General features: G+C 38.3%; 1 protein-coding gene across 3 annotated transcripts; it reads right to left on the bottom strand.

The window, feature by feature from the left end:
• Positions 1 to 464: 464 nt before the first annotated feature.
• Positions 465 to 25402, bottom strand: RMND1 (required for meiotic nuclear division 1 homolog). Of its 3 annotated transcripts, none has more exons than XM_062572384.1 (12): positions 25322 to 25402; positions 21660 to 22180; positions 17282 to 17390; positions 13537 to 13612; positions 13158 to 13197; positions 8752 to 8852; positions 7389 to 7495; positions 4162 to 4226; positions 3153 to 3229; positions 1803 to 1923; positions 906 to 1022; positions 465 to 653 (listed from the first exon to the last, which is right to left on the bottom strand). In XM_062572384.1, the coding sequence occupies exons 2-12, from the start codon at positions 22164 to 22166 to the stop codon at positions 621 to 623; spliced, it is 1353 nt and encodes a 450-aa protein (XP_062428368.1). In that variant the 5' UTR covers positions 22167 to 22180; positions 25322 to 25402; the 3' UTR covers positions 465 to 620. The 3 variants fall into 3 exon arrangements, with proteins under 3 accessions (XP_062428368.1, XP_062428370.1, XP_062428369.1); XM_062572386.1 differs by having other exon boundaries at positions 21660 to 22114; positions 25322 to 25385; XM_062572385.1 differs by having other exon boundaries at positions 21660 to 22117; positions 25322 to 25385.
• Between the last annotated feature and the right edge of the window lie 83 nt (positions 25403 to 25485).

Raw genomic sequence — 25485 nt, forward strand, 5'->3', positions numbered from 1 at the left:
CATACCTAGACTAAATAATGACAGGTAACTTGATTTATGAGACCAGTTGTGTTGCACTAAGGCTGTTTCTTGGAAACTAGTCTTCTTGCAGGAAGTCTCACTGCTATCTAAGAAGGAGCTAAGGACTACTATGGAAAATTTCATTGTACTCAGAAAGGCATGAAGTGACTAAATAAGCAGCATCCTTTCAGTTATCAAAGGGACAAGGTGGTAGACTCCTTCAGTGAATTATTATAGTCACCACAGATGGACGGACCCACACCTCTATCCTTGTTTATTAAGGAAAAAAAAAAAAAAAAAAAAAAAGCTAGATCTTTACCTGAGGCAGTCCTAGATGCATCTAGCCTAATCACTAGAAAACTTTCACTAAAAATGCATAGTTTTTATCTTAGCTTCACACCAACACAGCTATAGATTAAGACTTCTCTAACATCACTGTTGAAGCAACTGGGAATAAAAGTTCATAGATTCATTTTTTTTTTATTTGTATAGAAGATGTATGCTTATCATGAAAGACAACTGCAGTATTTTTTCCAGAAATTTACAATAGACATGAATTTTCTTGACAATACTGTCTTTATAGTTCTGTCAGTTTTCTTCTTCCTTAGCTTCTTCTGTGTTCAGAAAACTACTCTGGCAAGTTCAAACATGACCTGTGGAATAACAAATACTTAATATGAATGAATCTTTATTTGCTTTAAAAATCCTTAAAACAGCTTATACTGTGAACCAGATAATCTGAAAAATAACTACAATTGCAACTCAAAAATTACTTTCAAAAAATGAACACTAATCTTTCTGTAGAATGTTGCATGAATAAGCTAATCTTGTTTTTCACATTATGAAGTATATAAATTGCACTTGTGTTACTACGTTCTTCAATGTGATAGTGAAAACAAACCAACCTCTATGGTGATGAGTATTACTATCATCCACTCGAGGCGCAGAGCATGCTTTTCATTCAGGTGATTTCGCATTAGGTCTGTCAGCTCCATGCAGTGCTGAAGCTTTTCATTCATTACCTGCAATTACAAATATATAACAAATCTGGATTCCAAAAATTGTATGAGGTCACTAAAGAAAGGAACCCAGCCCAGAAAAGGGTTCACTGAACGTAACTGTTGAAATAGTATGCCTTTCTACAAAAGAACAGAACAATGTCCTGCAGGACAACATGTACAAGCAACAAAAGTTTTAACACAAATTAGTCCATTATTTTAACGGGTTCATGAAAAGAACTAACACAAATTTCAATAACTATTTGCAGATGCTAAGCAGCTACTGAGTTGTATCTAATCATGAAAGTAGACACAAGCAAAGATGATGCATGTTATGGAAATGGCTCAGACAGTAATTAAAAATATATTTAAGGTTGCCCTAGCACCAGAGAAGGTAGTCTTCATGCTTCCTGTTTTGGTCTAACAGTAAGTATTATGCTACCCTACAATGAGATCATGTCAGTAAAAAGACTACATCTCTTTTTTTCTTTAAGCTATTTCCTTGCATGCATTCCAGCACAAGAATTAAAGCTTCTCCTCTTAAAACTATATAAAACTTAGTTTAATGACTCAGGAATCATGTAATCCATTCACATAAATCTAGATGTTTGAGGTAGGGTAGTTAACCTATAGGTAAAAGATGTGTGTAACAGACTTATAGAAAAGGGTATAGTTTATATGATCCTATCATTGTTTATTCAGTTTCTACAATAAAAGTAAACATCTGTGGAGCAGTCTGTAACCAAAACAAACCAAGACAACTGATCTGAATATGGAAAATTCTCTTACAATTAAGACACTTACCTTAACTCTGCGATTAATGTTGAGAAACTGGCAGGTCTTGTCATAAAGCTCTTCTAGTTTCTCTCTATCCCAATAGAAGTCAGGTGTAATAAGCAGGTCTGAACTCAGATTTATACGGTGTCTAAAAAGAATGGTTATAGTAGTACAAAGTTCCTTTGGGTGTTTACAGAAACAAATACATACATAGCAATTAAGGGACGTTTTCTGCAATTACAGGTAAATTACGAAAAGCATTTCTTCTTTCATAATAAGAGAATACACATTTAGTAATTGTTTAAAATTGGTCACATCTGAAATTTCTCAGGGAATACTGACAGATGTAACAGCCCCATACAAGAACTGCTTTTGCCATATTGCAACATTACCTCTCATCACTGTCCTTCTTTACTTTTGGTAACTGCAGAAGCTTTTCTCTATGCTAGCAGTTCTCTGAAGCTCATGAAGTGTGTGAATTAAAGTTAATGGGCAGGTCTATCACAGCTTGTTTATTTTAGAACTGTTAAGTATTACAGATATTGTGTACTGGGATATTTGAACAGACCATGCCTTTTTAGAAGCAAGTCTTTCCCTTCAACAGTATAGAAGCCAAGAGCTAGAATCTTCCTTGAAGCTGCTGCACACATAAGTCTTTGGATGTTTAGACTATCATTGTATACTACTGAAAGATCCTTCAAGTAGGGATATAAAGTCCAACGTTTAGAAAAGGAATTGTTTTTTTCATCTACTACTTACTCCACTGATTTTTAAAAATTCTTTGTGGAAAAAATGTATAGTGCTGTGTATTCCTGATGGCCCAATTTCATTTGAGAGGGGAAAAGACCCCCCATGAAATTCTTAAAATGTAACTGTAGTTACTGAGCAAGTCTTTAGAAAGAACAGAAGTCTCAGGAAAGGCCAAAACATTAAAAAAATTTATTAACTCTAGGCCATAGATTATAGTTTTATAGCTTTTTGCTTCCTCCTAGTATTCTTTTGCATACTGCAGTATCTACTATAAATACAGGTTTTTAGACATGCGCCACTGGACCCAGAGAGGTAAAAAGGTGTGGAATTTGGCCATTTACAATGTGCTTCGTAACACCCGTCTGACATTTGAGATACTACACTATGAGTGGTGAGCCATGGGAAGCACAGTCCTCTGACTAACATAGCAGCATATGCTGCCTCTGACCCACAGCTGGTCAAAAGAAGGTAAGGGAATCTCAACCCTGCCAATCTCCCATCACAAGGTGTTTAAGGTCAAACTGAGCTACTCCAAAGCTTCAAGGGTATTCCAGTGTTTGCATCATGCAGAACTTGATTTTAAATTCTGAATGATACAATGTCTTTAATGTAACAAAAATAAGTTACCTTAATGCAAAGAGTTCTCCAATTTTCTGCATTACATCTGCATGAGACAGTTTCACCTTCCTTCTTGACTTTAGTATCTGCAAAAAGATAAATTTTTCACTCTTTTATCAAATAAACTAGTACTAGAAGTTAAGAAGCCTAAAGTGCGTACATAAGTTAAAACTGAAGTACAGCATACTAACTAACTCTTAAATTTTGTTTTCATACTGCCTTACTTTCTATTTTGAGTTTTACATTCCCAATTTACTTAAATAATGTGGGAATCTAGGAATGTCACCATTCTTCTGTTCATCCAGGTCTTTCAATAAATCACTGAGTACACCATCAGCATCAATACAGAATCTTAGAACACTTTCTATAAATGATTTCCTGAAGAGGAAGTAATTTTTCTCTTTTATTACTATTGATATTTTTGAGTCATGGCACCATTCTTTTACCTTGCCACTGCTTAGCCTTTTTACAGACTTCCTCCTTTAAGATAAGCAATAGGTTACCATTTATTTTCCTCATTAAAAAAAAAAAAAATCAAGATTTCTCTATAACTCTGCAAATCTAATTTTTACAACATGCAACATGATACGGACCTTGTATTTTAATTAAGCTCATGAAAAACTATGGCTGAAGTTACTCACTTAATAACATTCATATTAGAGCACACTGCTTTAAGACAAAGCTGCCACACAATATGTTTGGTCAGCTTTTTAAATGCTGCGTGTCCTGTTATGCACAAACATTCAACAGTGGCAAGTGCACCCCAGGGTAAGTATTATTCCAATGCAGAAAATATGTCCTCTTTAAATACTACTTATTTCTTGTCCCACTCTTTACAGGTTTTCTGAACTCTGTTGATGGCTTTACCATCTAAGTTGTCAATCATTCAGTTGTTTTTTTCCCCGTATCCTCAGCTGTATCTGACTGATCTTTAAAAAAAAATAAAAAAAAAAAAAAAAAAAAAAAAGGAAAAAGAAAAAAAGAGAAAAGGAGGGGAGAGGTACAAACAAGACCTCACCTCAGGAATTGACTGGATAGATTCCACAAAGTTATCTAGTAAAGATTCCCAAATAGCCAGTTTTACTGCAACACAAAGTTAACAAGGCAGAATACTGTTAGAGGTATATATGCTTTCAAGTAATCATAATTTTAAATCTGCCAACATACTACTTCAAGAAGCATGTTAATAAATACAGAGTAAGCATTAGTGTTAAACAATCCATGCTTATACATCTACGAACAAATTTGGGCTGTGGGTTACTCCAGCTCTGGTTAAAGATCCACCTGAGCTCAGCTCTCATCTCCAAAGTATCAGTTCAGAACCTGGAGAGTTTTCGCTCAACTCAGGTACATGTTTGAGTGCTGTTTAATGCTCTACTGTACTAAGCCTTTGCAAAGTAAACTCCAAGGAGGCATTTCAGAAGCTGAAGATAATGAGCCCTGCTGAAATCAGGCTGACTTCATGTGGTGCCACAGCAAAGAGTCTGCACTACACCTCCACAGTGCCCTACTCACACTTTCCATTTTTCCACTACATGCAACCTACCCAAACAATGGAGAGTTAGCTTGTATACGTACACAACACCTGTACTTACTGAAGCTAAACTACAACTTAAGCAGTCTCGTCTCATTTTTGGTGAATATACTGTTTGCTGAAGATATGAAAGTCCTCTTTGGTGGAAGCTGTTCAGCACAGGCAGTAGCACCACAAGTCCTATTACAAGGGATTGTCCCTTTGTCTCAGCTTGAACCTGAAAGGATGATCTCTACAGCTCAAGAGGATGTAATTCAGACTCTTGTTCTTTAAACATCACATTCCCAGATAAGAATGCAGTAATAACAACTCAGTTTCAAGAATTAACCCAATTCACTAAGAAAAAATAAAAACAACAAGCATTCAATTTGAAGTGGATTGAGAACTGGCTGAAAGGCAGAGCTCAGAGGGCGTGGAGTCTAGTTGGAGGCCTGTGGCTAGTAGCATCCCCCAGGGCTCAGTACTGGGTCCCATCCTGTTAAACTTACTCATCAATGACCTGGATGAGGGGACAGAGTGCCTCCTCAAGTTTGCTGATGATGCCAAGCTGGGAGGAGTGGCTGATACACCAGAGGGCTGTGCTGCCATTCAGAGAGACCTGGACAGGCTGGAGAACTGGGTGCAGAGAAACCTCACGAAGTTCAACAAGGGCAAGTGCAGGTTCCTGCACCTGGGGAGAAATAACTCCGCACACCAGTACGGGCTAGGGGCTGACCTGCTGGAAAGCAGCTCTGCAGAGAAGGACCTGGGAGTGCTGGTGGATGACAAGTGGACCATGAGCCAGCAATGTGCCCTTGTGGCCAGGAAGGCCGATGGTCTCCTGGGCTGCATTAGGAAGAGTGTTGCTAGCAGGTCGAGGGAGGTGATCCTGCCCCTCAGCCCTGCTGAGGCCTTGTCTCAAGTCCTGTGTCCAGTTCTGGGCTCCCCAGGACAAGAGAGACATGGAGCTACTGGAGAGAGTCCAGTGTAGGGCTACGAAGATGATCAGAGGACTGGAGCACCTGCCCTATGAGGAACGGCTGCGAGAGCTGGGCCTCTTCAGCCTGGGGAAGAGAAGACTGAGGGGGGATCTTATCAATGTTTACAAGTACCTGAAGGGAGGGTGTCAAGACGATGGGGACAAACTTTTCAGTTGTCCCATGTGAGAGGACAAGAGTCAATGGGCAGAAATTGAAGCACAGGAAGTTCCGCCTGACCGCGAGGGGGAATTTCTTCCCTGTGAGAGTGATGGAGCACTGGCACAGGTTGCCCAGAGAGGTTGTGGAGTCTCCTTCTCTGGAGATCTTCAAGGCCCGCCTGGATGCAACCCTGTCTAGCACGCTCTGGGTGACCCTGCTGAGCAGCGGGGTTGGACTAGATGATCTCCAGCGGTCCCTTCCAACCTTACTGATTCTGTGATTAAATTCTCAAAATGAACTTGTCTTTTGTGATAACAATCACTGGCGTCATCTAATCAAGACACTTTCAGTAAATCCAATACTGAGCATTTTTCATATTGTTGAGTACATGGGTGTAATCCAGTCAAAGGCTAATATGATATTTAATTTAGCCCCTGATGAAAGACAAATAGGCATTTTTGGCAATGAGGTATTATTTCACAGGGGTGGTTTCTGCTGTGTCCTAAGGCTGAATTTGACTATACTTGGACCCTGTATTATTACTGATCATTTCAGTCTTCCTTTATGGTACACCTGTCTCACACTAATATAAATTAGTACCAAGTATTTCCTGGCAATAAATCTCTTGCTCCAGTCTCTTGCACCACTCTTCCCATGTGTTGTGGCTTTATGAATAACAAAAATTTGTAAACTGAAGGCTTCCCTCCGCATCCCACCCCAACATTTCAGTAACTCTGACTTTGACAGTGAAGAACCATAGTTACGGTGTACTCCTTGATCAAATGGTGTAGCACTTCAAAAACATGTATGCTGCTTCTTGATGTTTTTTTTTTCTGTGTAAAGGTGCAGTTCCCAACATACTACATGAATCTTGTAATTTTACTTAAAACCTGCAAGGGCAGACAAACCAGAATTTCTTTTAGAGCCTTTCTGAGGAGGGTCTTACTGCTCCTTACTTCTGCTCCCATTTCCTCATTCAAGATCTGAAGCAGTAGAGAGCTGTAGTTCTGCAGCACCACTGCTGAGTCTGACTTCTTCCCAGTGCCTGCTGCTGCCTCTGGACAGACTTTGGCACACAGCCCTAACTGGTAAGCTTGGTAAACTTTATCTGTGGCTCTAGTCTGCACCTTTGATGCTGGTATATCTTCCCAGCTGGGTATCACTGCTTCGTATTACTCTCTTTTGCTGGAATCTTGTATTTTCTATTAAGAGGAATTGATGTCTGGATAGATTATCTAACACTACTGATAGGTTTCCAAAACTGGACCCTGTGCTTGTTGCTATCCTGAAATATAGTTCTTTAGTATGTGGAAAAGGATGAAAAAGAGTTTACTGAACAAAATATGTTTCTTAATTTGCTTTGTTCATCATTAATAAGATTCACATTGAATGGAGTAATTCCAATTTAAAAAATACAAGATAAAAACTATAAAAATTAATCCTCCTACTGAAGAACAATCTTTACATAATTCACCAAAAGCAGACATTCGGTCTTCCTGTCCATCCTGTCACTGCACAAGTCCCAGTTATAATAACATTTCACAAAATCTGTAGTATAGTCTGATATTACTGATATTAACAATATTAACTTACCAGAAAGACAAAGAGCATTTGAAAAGGCGAATTTCTGCAGAACAACTTCATCAATATCCAGCTCAGAATTTAGTAAGATTTCTCCTTTATGAAGCTTTGACTGCCCTCTGTTAAAACAGGATTGAAGCATCTTCATTGACTAAGCTACCAGCAAAGGCACATTTAAGGAGCAATCAATATTGCAAGAAAGGTTGGTTATTTTATACACAAATAGGTATCTATATGGATATCATCCCCATCCTTACATTTTACTTATGCTCAACCTCACAGTAACCAAAACTAACCATTGAAAATCACTTCTTCAGTTTAAGGTTAATATTATGACTTACTTTTCTACATTTAGATGAAACTGCAGCAAGCTGTAGTGGAAACAGCAGCATTACTATGTGCACACAGATAATTCAGAGTAAGCAGGACACTGGCCTTTTCCTTCCTACTCTCTATCTCCTGTATCATCTTTCTTTTTCTGTTCTCCTTTCTCTTGTCACTTCTTGACATCACTGCTTTCCTGCCATGATGTTACTTTCCCCCAAATCTCTACAGCATAGGGGGGCAGCAGCAAAGAAAGCAGGACAGAGTCCTTCAATTTATCATTTGTAACATTCACTTGAAAACTTGCATAAATATTGTGGAATATGTCAGGAGTCAAAAATTCCACAATTGGACAGTATAAACAGTTTTCAAATAGGAAAAAATAGAAAACTATTTAAATAGGCTCAACCTTATTAGCTTAGCTTACAGTGTTATGAGTGTGCTGTCTAGGAGTAGTTTTTCGGGTGTTACTGGAAAATTACAGATAAGTCATACAGTCATGTACATTGAAAACTATTTCCACAGAAAATTTTTGCTCACAATAATGAAAATATATTGAATAAGACAAGATAACTTGTCTATTTCTCCTTCCACAGTATTCAAGTTATACCTTTCCTAGGAAGCAAAGTACACGCAGAATATATCTTTGTATACAAACCCAGAGGTGACTGAGGAAAACTTACGCGCAGAAGTTCCATACCTTTTCTGTTAAAATCACAGTTGCCTCAAAAATGCATATTTATTACCTTTGTTTTTTTCTATGAGGTGTATAGTTTCTGTTTGGGATTGCTGAAGAACATGTGTAAGCGCTTTAGTTGTGCGTATATGGAGTTTCAAAACTTAGAAAAATTTAGTACATAACCAAGTCACACAGGCTATTAGTAGTAAGGTCAATGGACAAAACTTCTGAATTTAGATTTAATGTTTTCTCCTTTCTTTATTTTACTCTTTTGAAAACAAATAATCAAAGGTATATTTTTACTAGTTGCTTTTGCTCAAGTTCGTTTTAGATGTCTATTAGTTTTTAGATAGAGTGCCTGAAGATACTTACTCTCCTTTTCTATAGTTCATCTCTTCATTCTCCCAATGTACTAATGCAACTTCATATGGCTGAATTTCATGGTGTTCAAGCACTCGCATTATGTTCTTCATCTAAGAAAAAGACAACTGCGTGTAAGAAGAGAAGAGTTATCATGCAGTATACAATCACTCTACAAAAGAACTTCTAGTCTGTAATAGGTTGATGAAGGCCACTTTTGTGCTGGAACTATTTAAATAATGCTGAAGAGGTGTGCTAAGCAGTTTTAGTATTAGAATGAATTAATTATTAACACTTCTGAAGCTATCTGTGACTGTGTGGAAAAACTGTGTGACATGAACAACTGCAAGGAATTTATAAAAACTAAAATAATTTAATGTCTGCATTTATAGAACAGGGTAAAGATTAACCCTTGCAGCAGCAAACGCAATGCACAAGTATTCAGCACTGTAACAATGAGCTATTACAGATTCTGGTAGAAGCCTAAGTGTGGGACTGAACTTTAAGATAAGTTCATCAGATGGCTAGTTTTGGTAACAGGACTAGGTTGCTAAAATCCATAGTTCTGTTTCAGCTACCAGGGATCTGATTATATTCTGGAAGGTTTTTTTCACTACAAAAATCTATTAAATGGTTTCAACTGCCTGCATGTGACCCTGCAAACAGTTAAATGTGCAATTTTACTTCAGAACCAAAATCGATACAGAAAGAAAGGGCCTTGTCTCACAAAATCTTCTCCTCTAGCATCTAGCTTAAGATCCCTCATTCTTGCTCCTTTCTACATGTTACAAGTCTCCCCTCATACAAATCATTCTGCAGTTAGAACAAATTCTGAATTAAAAAAGCACTCACTGATAGTTTTTTAAGAAGTGTTTAGCTACAGAACAGCAACTAAAAAATTTACTTTTGGTGCCCAAATTCTTTAAAGAGGTGAATTTTGTACTTAAAGAACTCTTCAGATAAATATGAAATACTCTATCTTTCAGTGCAAAACTATGTGCTACCAAATTGTTCATAAAGCACTTCCTCCAGGTATATACTTTAAAAATCAGTTAGATCACCTGCAAGAAGGATTTTCTTTGCAGTGCTTGTTTTATTCATTGCCTTCAAGAATTTTGGTGATACTATCTAGATAAGGCATGGAAACAATATTCATGATAGCATGCCATATATTCTAAATATTATGGGAAAAAAAAGAAGTATGAAAAATTATTCTGTATTCCATTGTTTAATCAAAGAATTGTATGCTGTCTGACCAGTCAGTTTGGCCAGCCAGTTATGCTGTTTCTGGGGACAGTTCAGCAATACAAGCCCTGCTAAAACACTGCCAGAGTTTAGCCACTCCATAATGCAGCATGCCAGATTTCAAGAGTACATTCACCTCGATCCAGATACCCTAGCTGGCTTTCTAAAGTCATTATTATTAACGTACTAGTAACTACGCTATTAATAGGCTAACAGTCCCTTCCAGAACTATAACCAGCTCAGGCTTTCCAGGACCAGTAGAGAGTACAATTTAACAAAGCTTTCATAGATCCTAGCTGACTGTGCAATTCCTAAATCTTGCAATATGTGTATTTCCGAAGTTCTTCCATCACTCTGGATAGTAAGAAACTACATTTCAGTGGCAGTTTTCTTTTAACTATTCAAAGTAATGCAAAAGCTTCCACTGACTAATGTGAGGTTCTTTTAGGCCCACCTTGATTTTTATAGAAGGAACTACATTTAACATGGTACCTTTAATGAAAAGAGATGTTCTGGATTGACTGAACACAAGCTCTTGCTATCACAGACAAACACTTTGTACACTTCCCCTTTAAAAAACAGATGAAACTCCACAAAGAAGCTAGCCTGGCTTTTTGTTCTTACTACTTCTGCTGGGAAGCTGCTCCACAAAGTTCCTGCTCAGGTGTTCAGAAGCCGTATTTTATAGTTTTAGTTTTTTTAGTTTCTACTTACTTGTGATCAGTCTATAGTTACTACTCCCTGTGTTTAGTGTTCCTTAATTTAAAATATTTTTTCTTCCATAATAATTGTTCTGGAGTATTTTTAAGAGCAATTTCATCCATTCTCTACAACCAGTTTTACTGAATGTAAGTACACAAAACTAGGTATCATAGTCCAGTCTCACTAGCGCCTTCCTCAATGGCATTAACACTTTTCTATCCCTAATGGCAATGCTTTGGCTGATACAGCATGCACTACAACTCATGTTCTTTGTATCCAAGTTATATGCTGCTCAGCGTTATGCTGTAAAGATACCACCAACACATCTCTTTCCCATTTACAAGTTATGAAGCCCCAACTTATAAACGATAACTTTTGTAATCAGTCTTGCAGCAGGGCGTTATGTATCTTTGTGTTACGTGTATTTCAATTTTCTATACTTTGATTTATCATTTTAGTGGTTAAGAGGAAGGCAGTGGAGATGAGGCTGTTTATTTTTGTCATTGCTCACACGTTTCAAGTGAGCTCTTCTCTCACCACTGACTTGCATTCTAAAGAACAGTGTATGGTTTGGGACTGATATATCAAGTCTTGCCTACTTTAAAAAACATCTAAATATATTTTAGTTTATAAAATACAGTTCTAATATTCTGAAATGACAGAATAATACTGCCTCTAGAAGCCACCCCATTTTTTTTAAAACAATGAAAAAAACAAACTGTAAAGATTAAAAAAGTCAATGGGAAATATTTTATCTTTTTAAGTCAAATGAAATACCATGTTTCATGTTATAATAAGCATTAGTATTTATATGAGACCATGGATAGATGACAGTTTCTGGGTCCAGCTCTAACAATAAAAAAGGTTACTACAACCAGTGGCTGGTTACCACCTTCATTAAAATAATTTATATTGCTGAAGATAATCCCTTTTTTTGGAGGGGAAGAAAACTAAGGAGCACTACACAGTCTATCAATATATCACTGATCTTCCACTGCATGTTTGGATCTGTAAAAGGACATCAATTAATAGCTGTATTTGCATTCCTTACAATCATCCTACAATAAAATATTTTCAGTTTCTGTCCTACAGAGCATTTTTTCTTATTTTCGTTTTGGTTCATCAGAATTTATGCACAGAAAGCACTCCCTCTGTTTGAACAAGCTGTTTACAAGTTAAAATTTTAACTAGGATTTGAAAAAGCAGAAAAATCCTTATGAATAAAACTAACAATAGATGAACTAAGGTTACTATCCCTGACAAGAAGAATGTGATGTCAAGTTCTCAAAGATACTAAAGTATGTAAAAAGGTACAGCAAAATTAGTTTTTCCTAAGCAGCCCACTGAGTAAAGATGCTCAATTCAAAAATGAGTAGGGGTTTTCTGTAGTACCTGTGAATCAGTAGTGTTGTTATAGCTGTAGCAGCTTAAGTGTGCTACAAGCAGAGTCTGGAGAGAGAGCTAATATTTTTTTTGTAGAACAACTGATACAGTGAAGAAAAAAAAAAAAAAAACAGAAAATCAGGAACATTTCAGATCTGAAACAGGAACAACAAACTTGAATCCAGGAATTGTTCATGTCTGGAAACAACTGCTCTGTGTTTTAATATATTTTAATGAAAATCTTTGTGTGAACCTCTGTGCATCTCTATCATCTGTCTAATGACCAACTAGTTCCACGTATCTTGCACACAGATCAGATTGATCGTTTGTGTTTATTACATCTGACACTCAGCTTTATTTAACCATTGTAATAAAAAATTAAAAGCATTAATATGTAAGTATCTGTAAATAACTATTTATAAAAATAAATATGCCTGTACTATATCTTTTTGGTCAGCAAACCCACCAAATTATAAGGGATATATTGATCTATGTCAACATATTTTAATGATTACATCAACCTATAAAAATGAACATTCCTTCAGGAAAATTACTAACTGGTAGAAAAACAAAGCAATATAAAAAAATGTTTACAAATTTTGTTTTTTCAAAGTTATTGAAATACAAGTTTTGAGTAGCTTTGACTTAAATGGCTCTGAAATCAGTATTTTCTAGTAACTCACCTTCTCTTACGTAAGTACCTTTCAAACATCTATTTCAAACTTTTGATTTCAGAGGCTGATTTTTCTGATTTATTCCTTCACTATGTATAGCTGCAAGGATTTTTTTTCTGTCAGTCTCACTAGATCAAGGTTTCAGATTTTTGGCCTTAAGTAGAAAAACTCATCCACTTTGGGTGTTACTCATACTTTTGCTTATTTTGTGCAGAAAGACAAGTTTTCAAGATGACATATCAGCCACCCACACACCTGAGGGCAGCAGCAGGCAAGCAGTTGAACTGATTAGGAAAAGAATCAGTCCTTTTCCTTCTGAAGAAATCCAAGCTCCCCAGCATAACCCAAGCATGCAGGGCTTTGTGGACTGACAAAACATCTACTTATGAAGTATTAACAATTTGCTTGACTTACAGTTTTCTCTTCCACATTCCAAAATACAACAGCTCCTTCCCTGTGAATTAAAGGGAAACCTGAGGTGAAATTACAGTATTTAAATTTTGTTTTAATGCAATACTCAAATTGTACAGTGGCAATTCTTTTCACTGTGAAGCAAGAAATATAATCTTGTTTATATGTAAACATAGCAATCACTTTTTAAACATTCTAATGCAAAAACAACTAAAAATAACTTGCTTTTTCTTATTTCAATCACTTTGATTTTTAATAATGGGACAGTATTCCTTGAGATTTATGAGGAATATGATGCAACGATCTAGCAGTCTGCTACACTACTTCTTTCACAGGATTTATATTGTAAAATGGTATGTTTCAGGCATGGTTTACAACTTACCTGAAGAAAAAAATCATGCCAGCATCATCATCTTTTGCAGACTTCTCAGTGCCAATCACCAAAACATTTGCAGCATCTAGTTTAAAATAAACAAACAGGATTAAAGTTCTAAATACAGAACTATTTCGATTCCTAAAGATGATCACTAGAAACATATAATTACAGTTTTAGCAGTGATTTCATAACACTTTCAAATTAACTTTTTTATTTTATTTTTCTGATGGAAATACTTGCCAAAAAACATCTACAGTATAGAAGTTCTCTGGTTCTCTAAAGCTTCATGCTCTCTACACACTCAACTGCCGTGTTTCACTGGAAACTTTAATTATGAAATGTAGCGTTTTTGAAGAACAAAAGACTCAAGGGAAAACCGTTGCAGTGCATAGTAAAAGAACAGGAACAGAATAAAACGCAGAACTGATGTGTAATGTGAGTGAACTATGGAAGTCTGCCCAGCTGCAAAGGAATTACCTTTCAAATCTGCTTGCATGGAAGATCAACATTTTTCTCTTTTCTATACAGCAAGAAACTAATCTGCACTCAAATCTTGCTGGCCTTGCTTTGACAGTCAGAAACATGAAAAAGCATATCCCAAGACAGCAGAAAGTACATCTGCATTTGCACTTTCCTTTGGATCATGAACATGGCTTTGAGACAGTCTTCTAATCACCCCTGTTTACAGCACTTTGATTTACATTGCAGTACAGTGTCAAGAGTATACAAACTGGATTTCTTTTGCATGAAATTAAACTGAAAGATGGACTCCAGAAGTGCACCTGAGACACTCCCAACCACTAACGGGCATTCAGTACAAAGGACTAATCTCAAGCTAGTGCAAGTAGAGTATCTAAAAATGTACACGTTGTGGAAATTTGGTTCTCAAAACAGTTTGTTCTTGCAAACTGCTCCATTGTACTATATTACTTGCTAACACAGACATAGCTATAAAAGTCCTGAAGTGGTTAGGCCAAAAAAAGGTTACTTTCCAGCATGACTCATCTTGTTTGAAGAACTAGTGGAAGCTAGACCAGCAAAAAGCCCTACCTCAATTGTAAAGTGAGACTTCACAAAGAGGAGTTTACAAAGCCTAACACACACAGCATTAAAATATTCAATCCTTTTGCAGAAAAATCACAAGTTAAAAGCCAAGGCATCAAATTCAGTCTGGGTACAAATTCCACCATGCGCTTTACTGTTAAAGCTGACAAACAGAGACCAAGGTAGACTAAGAAGGCAGGAAGAGATGACCAAATATTGGACAAATTTTTGCTAGTAACTGAATTAAGATCATACATTTGCTCTGTATGAGCCCTTTAAAGAGTTCTCCCTCACTTGCTATTCCATTTCAGAAAAAAATATGACTTGATTAAACACTGGAGCAAATTTTGGGTGTGAAGATGGAGTTCACCATGGAAGAAACATACATCTGCATCTTCTCACTTGCCTTCCAAATATCACTTGTACTTCTATTTTATTTATCCACTCCAGCTAAAACATGTACAGTGAAAGTGAATTTGGTCCATTACAAATATGGATATAGCCTCTAAACTGTTTCTAAAGATGTCAAAAAAAATAAATAAAATAAAAACACTGAGGAAGAACAGTACAAAGCAACAAATCCATACAATAATTGTTAATTTAGAATTCTCTGTACTAATATTTTTAAACTTTTTAATATACATGTTTGAGTTGGTAACCAATCATTGTACATCCCCATGCCAACAAAACATCAAATCTGCTGGCAAAATCAAACATCCTTTCATCATTATTTCCTCCAAACTTTAGACAAACAGAGTATCTGTTGTGAGGAGTCAAAAACACACCATGAAGAAATGAAAACTGGCAAGACCTATACTTCCAGAGTAAAATACCAGTAACAATATTTGCCTTTTAATAATCCACAGTCATGCTGGGCACTGTACGCTCCCATCCTAAAGCAGTGAAACGACCCAGTATTGTTCTTCATACAAAGAAACTACAAAAGAACTTGAAGCCTATACTGTATAGCACCTTGTAGTTTCATGTTAATCTAAGCAAGATGACCCACAGTATACCTTGGGTTTAAATAAATAAATAAATAAATAAATAAATATCTGTTCTCACTTAAAAGGTCACATACATTCTCTGATCTCTCATCCACCTTCCATAATAGAAAGTTTATATAAACTTTCAAGGGGACGGAACCAAACTCTTTTCAGTTGTCCCATGTGACAGGACAAGAGGCAATGGGCAGAAATTGAAGCACAGGAAGTTCCGCCTGACCGTGAGGGGGGATTTCTTCACTGTGACAGTGACAGAGCACTGGCACAGGTTGCCCAGAGAGGTTGTGGAGTCTCCTTCTCTGGAGATCTTCAAGGCCCGTCTGGATGCAACCCTGTCTACCATGCTCTAGGTGACCCTGCTGAGCAGCGGGGTTGGACTAGATGATCTCCAGCGGTCCCTTCCAACCTTACTGATTCTGTGATTCCCTAATGCACTCCCACTATAATACTATCACCCTTTGCCTATTAAATATTTGCGAAGCAGACAGATATTGATAATCTCTACTGAAATGCCCATAAACAATACCACTCATTCCTCTTAGCTTCATATAATCTCTTCCTTCAAAAAACATATATTCTCTTATACTTCCACCATAGGAAAATCACAGCTTTTCTAGCATGTGAGGTCTTTTAAAGTATCTAAAATTCTATTTGCTTTTCCTCTTGTCGTATACTTCAGCTATTTCCAAGTCATGCTTTCTCAGGTCTTCAGAGATATTTTGTACGGAACCAGAGCCAATTATTTTGCTCAGGCTTAGCTAAAGAGAAGCATTCAACAATTGCTAGGCTATACTTGGTCCAATGCAGAATATCAACTATGTTCTCTTTACTGGAAGTAGACATCTATATGTATATATATTTTACATTTCACCTAGTCAGCATGCATGCCTTCCTCTTCTTTACAAACAAAGCCTGGGATAAGTCATAACATATACCGTAACAAGAAAAAAGGTACTGAAATACCTATGAAGTATGAATACCTAGAAGAAGTATTAAAAAGGCTAACTTCACTAATGGTAAGCTGAGATGTCCTGCCAAAGTCTGATTTCAAAATAAGAAGACATCAAAAACGTCTGTTTTCCACTACTTAGTTTAAGAAAATACATAATAAAAAATCCCATGCCCTAAAGACAAGAACATTTAGAACTCGAAATACAATCTTAATTTTCTGCCTTTCTCTTAACCTAATTGCAAAATATTAGGAGATAATTACAGAAATAAGATACATAACAAATGTTTCTCTACACTCTCAAACCATAATGATTTTCATTAACAAAAATATGGGTACGTAAAGAAGGTACAACATTTCAAATTATAAAATTGGTTGACAATTAAAGCACTGTGTTATCATATTACTGAAAGACTAATATATAAAGTAGAAATTCTTTTATCAGAATTTTTCAAAATTTATTTTTCCTACATGCATTTCTAGGACTATCCCATTTTTCAATGTTTTCGGTATAGGTTTAATTTTGAGAAAAATTATCATAGGTTAACAGCCAGTGTTGGCTAGTCTAGAAGATTTAGGTTTATGTTCTTTTTTTTAAGCAAATCAGAATTTCAAATAAAACAATATTGTTTTTAGGAAGGATGCCAGCATGTTACCAAAATAAGAATACAAGAAGTTATAGAAAATTATACTCCTCACCCATATTTCATTTCCCAAGGCATAACATTGTTTTTAATATGTTTTAAAAATCTACCTCTAGGCAAACTTGTTATTTCAACATATCCATGTGAAGCCAGGTCATGACACAGATTACCAAGATGATATTCATCTGCTGTTGCAAAGGCAGTGCACTGCATCAGATTCTGTGCCAAAGGAATAAAGATTTGAGTTAGGGAAAGGCTGAAGCAAGATGTTCATATGACATTTGTTTGGCTCGAACTTATCAGAGTGATATTTTTCATTTATTCACTCTTTTCTACAGTAGCATTGCCACACTGTCCTCCTGGTGTACAGATACTAATGAGATTAGTTATCCCCTGTTAAGTGGGGAAGCAAATGTATCCCATTTTCACAGACTGAGACCAAACCAAGCGACACGAGTAAGTGGCACCAAAAAGCTTTGTGATAGACCCATAAACTGAACCTTCTCTCCAGAATATCAATCAAATATTCTAACATTAGAGTTACGCTTGCTATTACTCTCCCATCCTACAGCTTGTGACATACTCAGCTGACCACTGAAATCAACAGCAAGACACCTCCAGTATCAGCTTTAAAGAATGATGTTCTAAAGACATATAGGGCTAAATGATCCCACCTTCCTTAGTCAAGCATGAGTTCCAACTGCAAACATCATGTTTCTCTGAGCAGAAAGCTTACTGCCCAGGTAACTCCTGGAACATAAGCCATCTTAACACTGTAGCACAGAAAGTCACAGGTCTTCCCCGCCAGTTGTAGTTCCTGCATATCTACAGTGTTACCCTTTAATCTTGCATTAACAACATGGTCTCAACTGCAACCACAGTCAGGCAGTACACAACAGCCAGAGTTTGTCTCAATATTCCACAATCGTAATCAACTAAAGTACCATATTGAAACAAGTTACTGGCATATTGTAAAAAGATCGAGAGAAATGATATTGTCATACTCTTGCAACAAGAACAACTCATGCATGGCAAAGAAATCAGGAAGTCATTCACGTAAAGACTTTTTTAATTAATCAAACAAGTCACAATAAATTGATTTAAGAATTCTACTACTCAATTGAAATACATTTTTTTTCTGATACTATGTATGTCCCATGATAATGTTTTTCAGTACAACGTAATGGAAGCTATCCAGAAAGCAATGCTTTTCATGTTGGATCAGCCACTTCACAGCTTTTTGTAACAAATAGAAAATGAGGCTGTAACTAACAGCAAATGAAAAAAAGAACTATACTCATCTGTAAGCATTTATACCCACAGAACACTTCAACCTAAAATGCAAATGATATTCTCACAACACTCATATACCATCAAATAGCAGTGCTGGAAAAAGGATTCTTGCTCTTGGATGTGGGGGAAGCCTGCTATCAGTGATCAGAATGAAAGCCACATGTTTAAACTTTTTTTTCTCTTTTGGTGTTAACATTCTGTCATCATTTCCAAAGCTTTGCTTATTTATCATTTTGTTTCATAAACATTAACTGTTAATACTGCATTACATTATACTGCTATTCTACTTTATTACTGTTACGAGTCCAGGAATTTTTAAGAAAATAAACTTTAAAACTAGTTTACAATATTTAGTTCTTTCATGGGCACTACTAATAAGTCTCCCCAAAAAGCATTTTTTGGCAAGAGTTAAGAGGGTGAACTGTTGTCTACTGACTAGTATATAATCTGAAAATCTATCCTGTTCTATGCTTTCCATGGTTTATTGTTTGTACTATTGTTCATTTCAAAGCAGATGCCCTACAGGACAGACTTTCCAATTTACTACTACAGTTTTAGTTTCAATGTAGAAACATTCCAGTTAGCACCAAAAGTTGGCTGCTAAGATTACCAGCCTGAAATAACACTGTGGATATGTACTAGTTTTTTACAATGCATTCTTTCACCAAGAAGAATGTCAATGTCCCATTTGATAAGGACATTTTAAATTGGGTTCAGTTTGAGATTAAGACACCAAAAATCCAGGTGTCTACAGGCAATCTAATGTTTAAGCTCTCATAATAGCCCTAATAGTCAATGGAGATATAGTCAAAAAGTCTAAACAGTGATTCAGCTAATCCTGAAAATCCTGAAACAGTCATGACTAGCTGGTCAACCTTAATTCCGTGCTTTCTGTTGTCACCTTCATCTGCAAATTTCAGAATGTACCATCTGTACTGGTGCTAAAAGCTCCAACTACCCTCCACAGGCTTCCTTTCTGACTAAAGCTATGAGATTCATTAAAATCCTGTTCTGAGAATCAAAACAATTAGCAGATTAGCCATCTTAGGCCCCTTGACAACTCAGTTTCCGTATCATCGCAAACCTCCAAACCCATAACAGTATAGGCTCATGTAATATAACTCAAATACCACAATTCTCCATTTAGCCCATCCCTTCCATCCTAAGGACACAGAAATTTTTAAGAAAGAAAACCTGCAGAATAAACTTAATCCTCACATCACCATAGGAATCAGTCTTTATCTTAAAGCTAGAGTGGCTATGACACTTTTAATTGAATTTCAAGCTTCTTTCTAGATACATGGCTATAGTTTTAAAAATTAGCTCATACTGTTCATGCCTTCTGAGCTTGTGAGATTAACCAAACTGAGTGGTAGTGCTAATCACTGAGAGACTGACTAAACCAGTTAACAACTTGCAAGGAACTCTTCCATGTATCCTGAAAAACTAGTCCATTTACCATGGTCAGCGCTTGGCATTCTACCTGTAAACAACACATGAAGGTGTGTACTGGAAAGGATGCTAAGCGGCCTATTCCTGGACTATACTGAAAGAAAAAAAAAGAAAAAAAAAAAAAAGTTAACTGTCAAGCCTTTCTGAACAGAAAACATGGTAAGACTTTCAGGGTTTCTTTAACAGAAAATCTTAGGAGCAGGTCTACAGTTAGTGTCCAAAGGGCAGATTGTTACAACCTACTAAGGCAGCCTACGAGGAAAGAAGACCCCAGAGCCTGCCCTTAGCTAACTGCAGTGACAATTTAGGCTTTGCTCTGGAAGGGCCCTTGTTTACCTCAAAGCATGTGCAGGTAAAAAAATCAGCTTTTCATGACACTAGGATTTAGAGAAAACAGCACACTGAAAAAAAATGAGATTCTCCATTCGCACAGTACTTGTATCAGTCATGTTGCAGAAATCAGTCACATCTTGTAAGTTAGTTCTCTGTACTACATATATATACGGAAATATGTTAACAGGTGAAAAAAATGCTTATTCCAAAATGCTGCCAGCCTGTGGAGTCAAGATGACAGCATGTCAGCACCCATGTAGGTGGAGCTATCCATCAGACGAAAGCACAGAGGGTTTGTTCAAAAGTAGCAATTGTTGTCGTTGTTAGGTCTGAGTTTATGTGATGTCTAGCACAGCATTGTGTAGCGCGGAATCTTCCTCAGAAAATATATTATTTCAGTATTTCAGGCAGAGTTTTCTCTTTCTTCACAATATAAAAAAGTAAAAATAGCTGCGCATAGTACACACACACACACACACACACAATCACGAAACAAGGAAACTGTTAGCATTCTATAGTGCCATTCACAAGCCTCAGGAGTCTACAAAATTGTCACTTTGGTTCACCAAACAAATAAAATAAGCAGGCTCTGAATATAATGTCATAGCATGAAAAACAGGTCTGAAACAGTATGGAAAGGTTTATAACTAGTTCTTTCTACACTTTTTTCTCTCTTGCAAGCAACAGGAAAATTTACTTGGGAACTAAATTGTCTATAATGAAATCTTTATGTAAAAGCAAGTTCTTGTTAATCATACAATGTATTGAACAGGAGCCTAGATCACTGGAAGGCAAGCATTAAAACTTTATTTTTTGTGCTCTCATTCAGCAGAATACGGAATGGGCACATCTTGCAATGCAGAAGTTATTTCTGAAAGCGCAAAACTTGCCTCAGTGTCAGCTATAGTACTATCCTACTAACAATATCCTGGAATTCCATTGTTATTTTACCTTGGAGAAAACAATGACACTTTTTATCTTTATTTCTGTTAAAAATAGACCAAAGGCCTAAAACTTTATAGAACTGAATACGTAAGGATGCCTAGAGAAAGTTAAATTATTTTTAAAACTAGCTTTTATTTCTCAGTATCAAGTATGATTTGAGGCCACTGGCTTAAACTATTTTTAATGGATTGCATATCTTCCAGTTTTAGAAACCAGTTTTCTTCTCTCCACTTCTGTTACAGTTAGAAAATCTCCAATTTATTTTCAAAATACCAGATACACTGGTTTCTAGTAAGTTAGTTTCTGTTTGCAGAGTTCCAACCTCTCTGTGATCACATTAAATATTGAAAACCACTCACCAAATAAATATATTTATCATTAAAATGTGTTTCTAAACCCAAATGAATCTAAATTTGATCAATAAAGTTCTCTTAATGCTACACAACCACAAATTTTATACTTTACCTGCGTATCAGACTGTAGTGGCTGGTTGGTTCTGGATGGCTGCTTGGTCCTTGGTGCTTTTGGTGGCCTCTTAACTGGCTGGATACTGTGTTTTGGAATAATTTTACCAGTTGATACAACTGAGTAACATCTTGCTGATACATCCCTAAGCTTTTTAATTTGCTTTTTATTGAGTTTGTAGTTTTCCATCATCACTGCACTGAAACCTTCCCAGGGTGGAAAAAAAGTCTTCCCATTCTGAAAATATATGGTTTTTCCCAAAGCTGATTCATTTCGTTGGAGGAACTGCAAATTCTTGACAGGGACACAATGATTTGTCAAACAAGAGGTACCAGTTTTCAAAGCATACAAGTTCCAGATCTTGTCTGCTGTTCCATGAGCTGTTTCATCAACTTCATTATTCAGTTTTAACAGGGGACATCCAATTTTATTAAAACTTTGGCATTGGCGTACTTCTGCTAAAACAGAGGAAGATCTAGTCAGAAGGCCCAGAAGTTTCAGTCTCATTGCTTCCCTCAGAACTGCATGTAAAACAAATAAAATCCTCCGTCAATTCCTTCAGGAAAAAAAAAAGTATTTTCCCCTTATACAGAAGGTGACCCATATTCCTTTGTCAAGCATTAGTACTCCTAAACACTTAAGCAGTCATAGGTCTAAACAGCTTTTTCTTAATGCTACGTAAACAGCCTGATCAACATCAGTACATGTTATTGAACTGTGGGCTTGCAATACAAGAGAAAAAAGCACAATTGGTTGCTATGTCAGTAAGAAGGTACACTTCCCCTCTGTTTCTCATTCTTATTCTCTGAATAAAACCACCAATGAAATTACTCATGGACAACCACTCATCTTAAAGAGCACATTAGAATTTGTGAATCATTAGTTTATAAACAACAGAAATAATGAATTAGATTACCGTGTACTTGTATGGTAATGTCACCAACAAAATACACATACTGACCAACATCAGTTGAAGCTGTTATACCGCAAACAGCTCAGCACAGATTCAGCTCTGTTTGTCTATCATGAATAAAGTGAAAGCCAATTAAACCAGGCTAAGGCTCCTATTACATAATGGTTCAACAGGGACTGCAAGGCCGGCATGCAGATCTCTCTGTGCTTACAGAAACTTGACTGTATAATGTAGTTACAGAAGTTGGAAAAAAACCAAGAACTATTATTCCAGAACATACTTATGCTACACCGTATGGGCTAATCAAATAAACTCTTAAAATTATTCAATGGGTGTGTTTTACTTAGTGAAAAACTGCAGTGCTAGGTCCCTGCTCCTACCTGTTTTTATTAAACAAGAACTTTTGCCTGATGACAGAATCCATTTTCAGCAAATAATTATTTACATAAGAAAAAAATAATAAAATAGAAAATGTCTTAAATAGATTACTTTGAAAAAAACTGTCAAATTGAGAATATTTTTCAAAAAAATGTGTACATGAAGATCTATACCATTCACTTAGCAAAATAGTTTAAATGGTCATTTTCTTTGAGAACAAATAATTTTGCATAGACTGGAGCAAATCGTCAGTTCTGACAGGAATATCAGGATGCTATCACAATATATACAGAATAACAATAAAAAAAACCACTCTTGACACACAGTTTTTAACAAGTGTGTAGTAATAATGGTAAGAGATGTATACATTTGAAAAAAAAGGCAAAAATATCTCTAAGCTGGTAAGTAATTGACATAGGGCATAATTTTATATGCACATCACTTGTAACTTTTTTGTCCAAGTTGTAAGCCTATTATTTGCATACTTAGAATAAACGTATTTTTTTAAACTTGTCTGGTATTTAAAAACTAACCCAGAAGACTCTGCACAGGACAGGGTACATTACCCTTTATAAAATGTTACCTCTGGATAAGCAAGAGCACTGAAAAAAAACCCACCTGCAACCCAGGACAGAATATGTCAGTCTGGTAGATAATTAAGAATTAATACAAGGAGAAAAGTCTCTTGTAACAAGGGTAGCCAGCAGAAATAACTCATAAATGCCTAGTAAATACACTCTCACACCCAAGAGAACCTTATGTCCAACCACAGTGAGCCCAGGGATGATTCTTTTAACTGTGTAGGCTTAGATGAGCTGCAAGAAAACAGTGATTGTATTGCCTAAAATTCATCACAAAGCCTTATTTGTGATGAATTTTTCAAATTTACAAAGGTACCTAGCTATATGCCCAGAAATAATTCAAGAAATAATCAGGATAAAGAGCTATCAGAACAAGTTAGCAGATTGCAGTTTTCTCAAGAGCAGAAACAAATCTATACTACACTTTTCCACTGTTATTTTAATAGATACACTTTATATGTGGATATTGTCTTTATAGATTGGAGTCCAAAATTGCTGATGTAAAGTTAACAGAAAGTGAGTAAATCAGGGCAGTTCAGCTGAACAACAGATCAGCTCTACCACTGTGGTACTATCTGGCCCAGTTTCCAACGAACCTTTTCAGCAATTCTATCACTTGTTTAACATGACTGCCATGTAGAGTGCAGAGAAACGTCAGAAGAATTGTGCCTCACCAACGGCCGAGGCCTAGCGCTGCTGCGGCCGCGGGCCAAAAACAACCCACCGCGATCCGGCCGCAGCGGCCGAGACCTCTGAGGGCGAGGGCAGAGAGGCGTCCGGGAAGGGCCTCTCGGAGCCTCCGCCGTCGTGACGCAGCATTACGGTTCGGTATCTGCGCCTACATCTGGCTTCAACCGCCCGCAGACTTTTTCCAACCGTCACCGCCGGAGCGGGGGTGGGGGCCGTCGAGAAAACCAACGGCCGTGACAGCTCGCCGCCTCCCATTGGCTGCGTGCCGGGGGAGGGCGGGAGCAGGCCGCCAAGCACCAATCACAAGGGGAGCGCGTCGCGCCTTCGCAGGAAAGGCAAGGCCGCCGCCCTTCCCTAGTGGCGTGGCGCGGCACGGCACGGCACGGCACGGCACGGCTCTGCCGTGACCTCAGCGCGGCCCAGAACAGCCCCGCTCCGTGCCCAGCACGGGGGGACCGCCTGCCCCCCGCCCCTCCCAGGGCCTTGAGCGCCGACCGCCGCGGCAGTTGTGTATACCTGAGCGAGAGGAGGGCAAGGGCGCAGGCGCGGTAACCTTCCTCCTCCGGCACGGGGCTGGCCGAAGGCAGAAGAGGGGGAATGAGGCAGTAAACTACCCCCTGCCCCTGTTCCCTCCCACGGGCAGGGCCCTTCTCCCAGCCCTCAAATGGCTCCATCTCGCTCAGCTTTTCAACTCTACCCCGCTGTGGGCGCAGGGACCTTCCACTCCCGGCACGATCGGAGACCAAGCCGCCCCCGTGGCGCACCCCCTTCTGCTGGCATTACAGCCAGGCCAGCGCGGGCGGCCCCCGCCCGAAAAATGCCCCATCGCCGCCTCCCCTCCCGCCGCCCTCAGCCAGCCGGGGGCTGCACGACCCTCCCCACGGCGCGGCCCCCACTGCAGCTCTGCCGGCAGCCGAGCGCGCCGCCGCGGGGAGCAGCCCCATGAGGCGCAGGGCGGGCGAGGCCTGCCGCACCGCCGTCCCTCCCTCCCTTCCCCCTCCTTCCCCTCCCTTCCCCTCCCGGCGCCGGGCGCGCCGCCCGCCGCCGCCGCCGCGGCGGGAGGGGCGCGGCAGCCGCCCGCAGCGCGGCGCAGCACTGACCTGGGGGAGGGGGAGAGCCCCTCGCCGCCGCGCCGCGCGCGCGGCCCCGCCCACCGCCCGCCGAGCTCCGCAGCGGCGCGCGCAGGCGCACACGCGCGGGCCGCCAAGCCCCGCCCCGCCCTGCCCTGCCCTGCCCTGGTGCCCGCACGTAGCCCGCGTCTCGC

Source organism: Rhea pennata, chromosome 3, assembly GCF_028389875.1.
Source record: "Rhea pennata isolate bPtePen1 chromosome 3, bPtePen1.pri, whole genome shotgun sequence".
In the NCBI taxonomy this organism is placed as follows: Eukaryota; Metazoa; Chordata; class Aves; order Rheiformes; family Rheidae; genus Rhea; species Rhea pennata.

Excerpts from the sequence above, each read along its gene's own strand:
- RMND1 (XM_062572384.1), bottom strand. The coding sequence starts at position 22,166 with ATGAGACTGAAACTTCTGGGCCTTCTGACTAGATCTTCCTCTGTTTTA. Across the intron at positions 13,613-17,281 it reads AATAACAAGTTTGCCTAGAG|ATGCTGCAAATGTTTTGGTG; the intron begins GTAGATTTTTAA and ends ATTTTAAACTAG. Across the intron at positions 8,853-13,157 it reads GGAATGTGGAAGAGAAAACT|ATGAAGAACATAATGCGAGT; the intron begins GTAAGTCAAGCA and ends TCTTTTTCTTAG.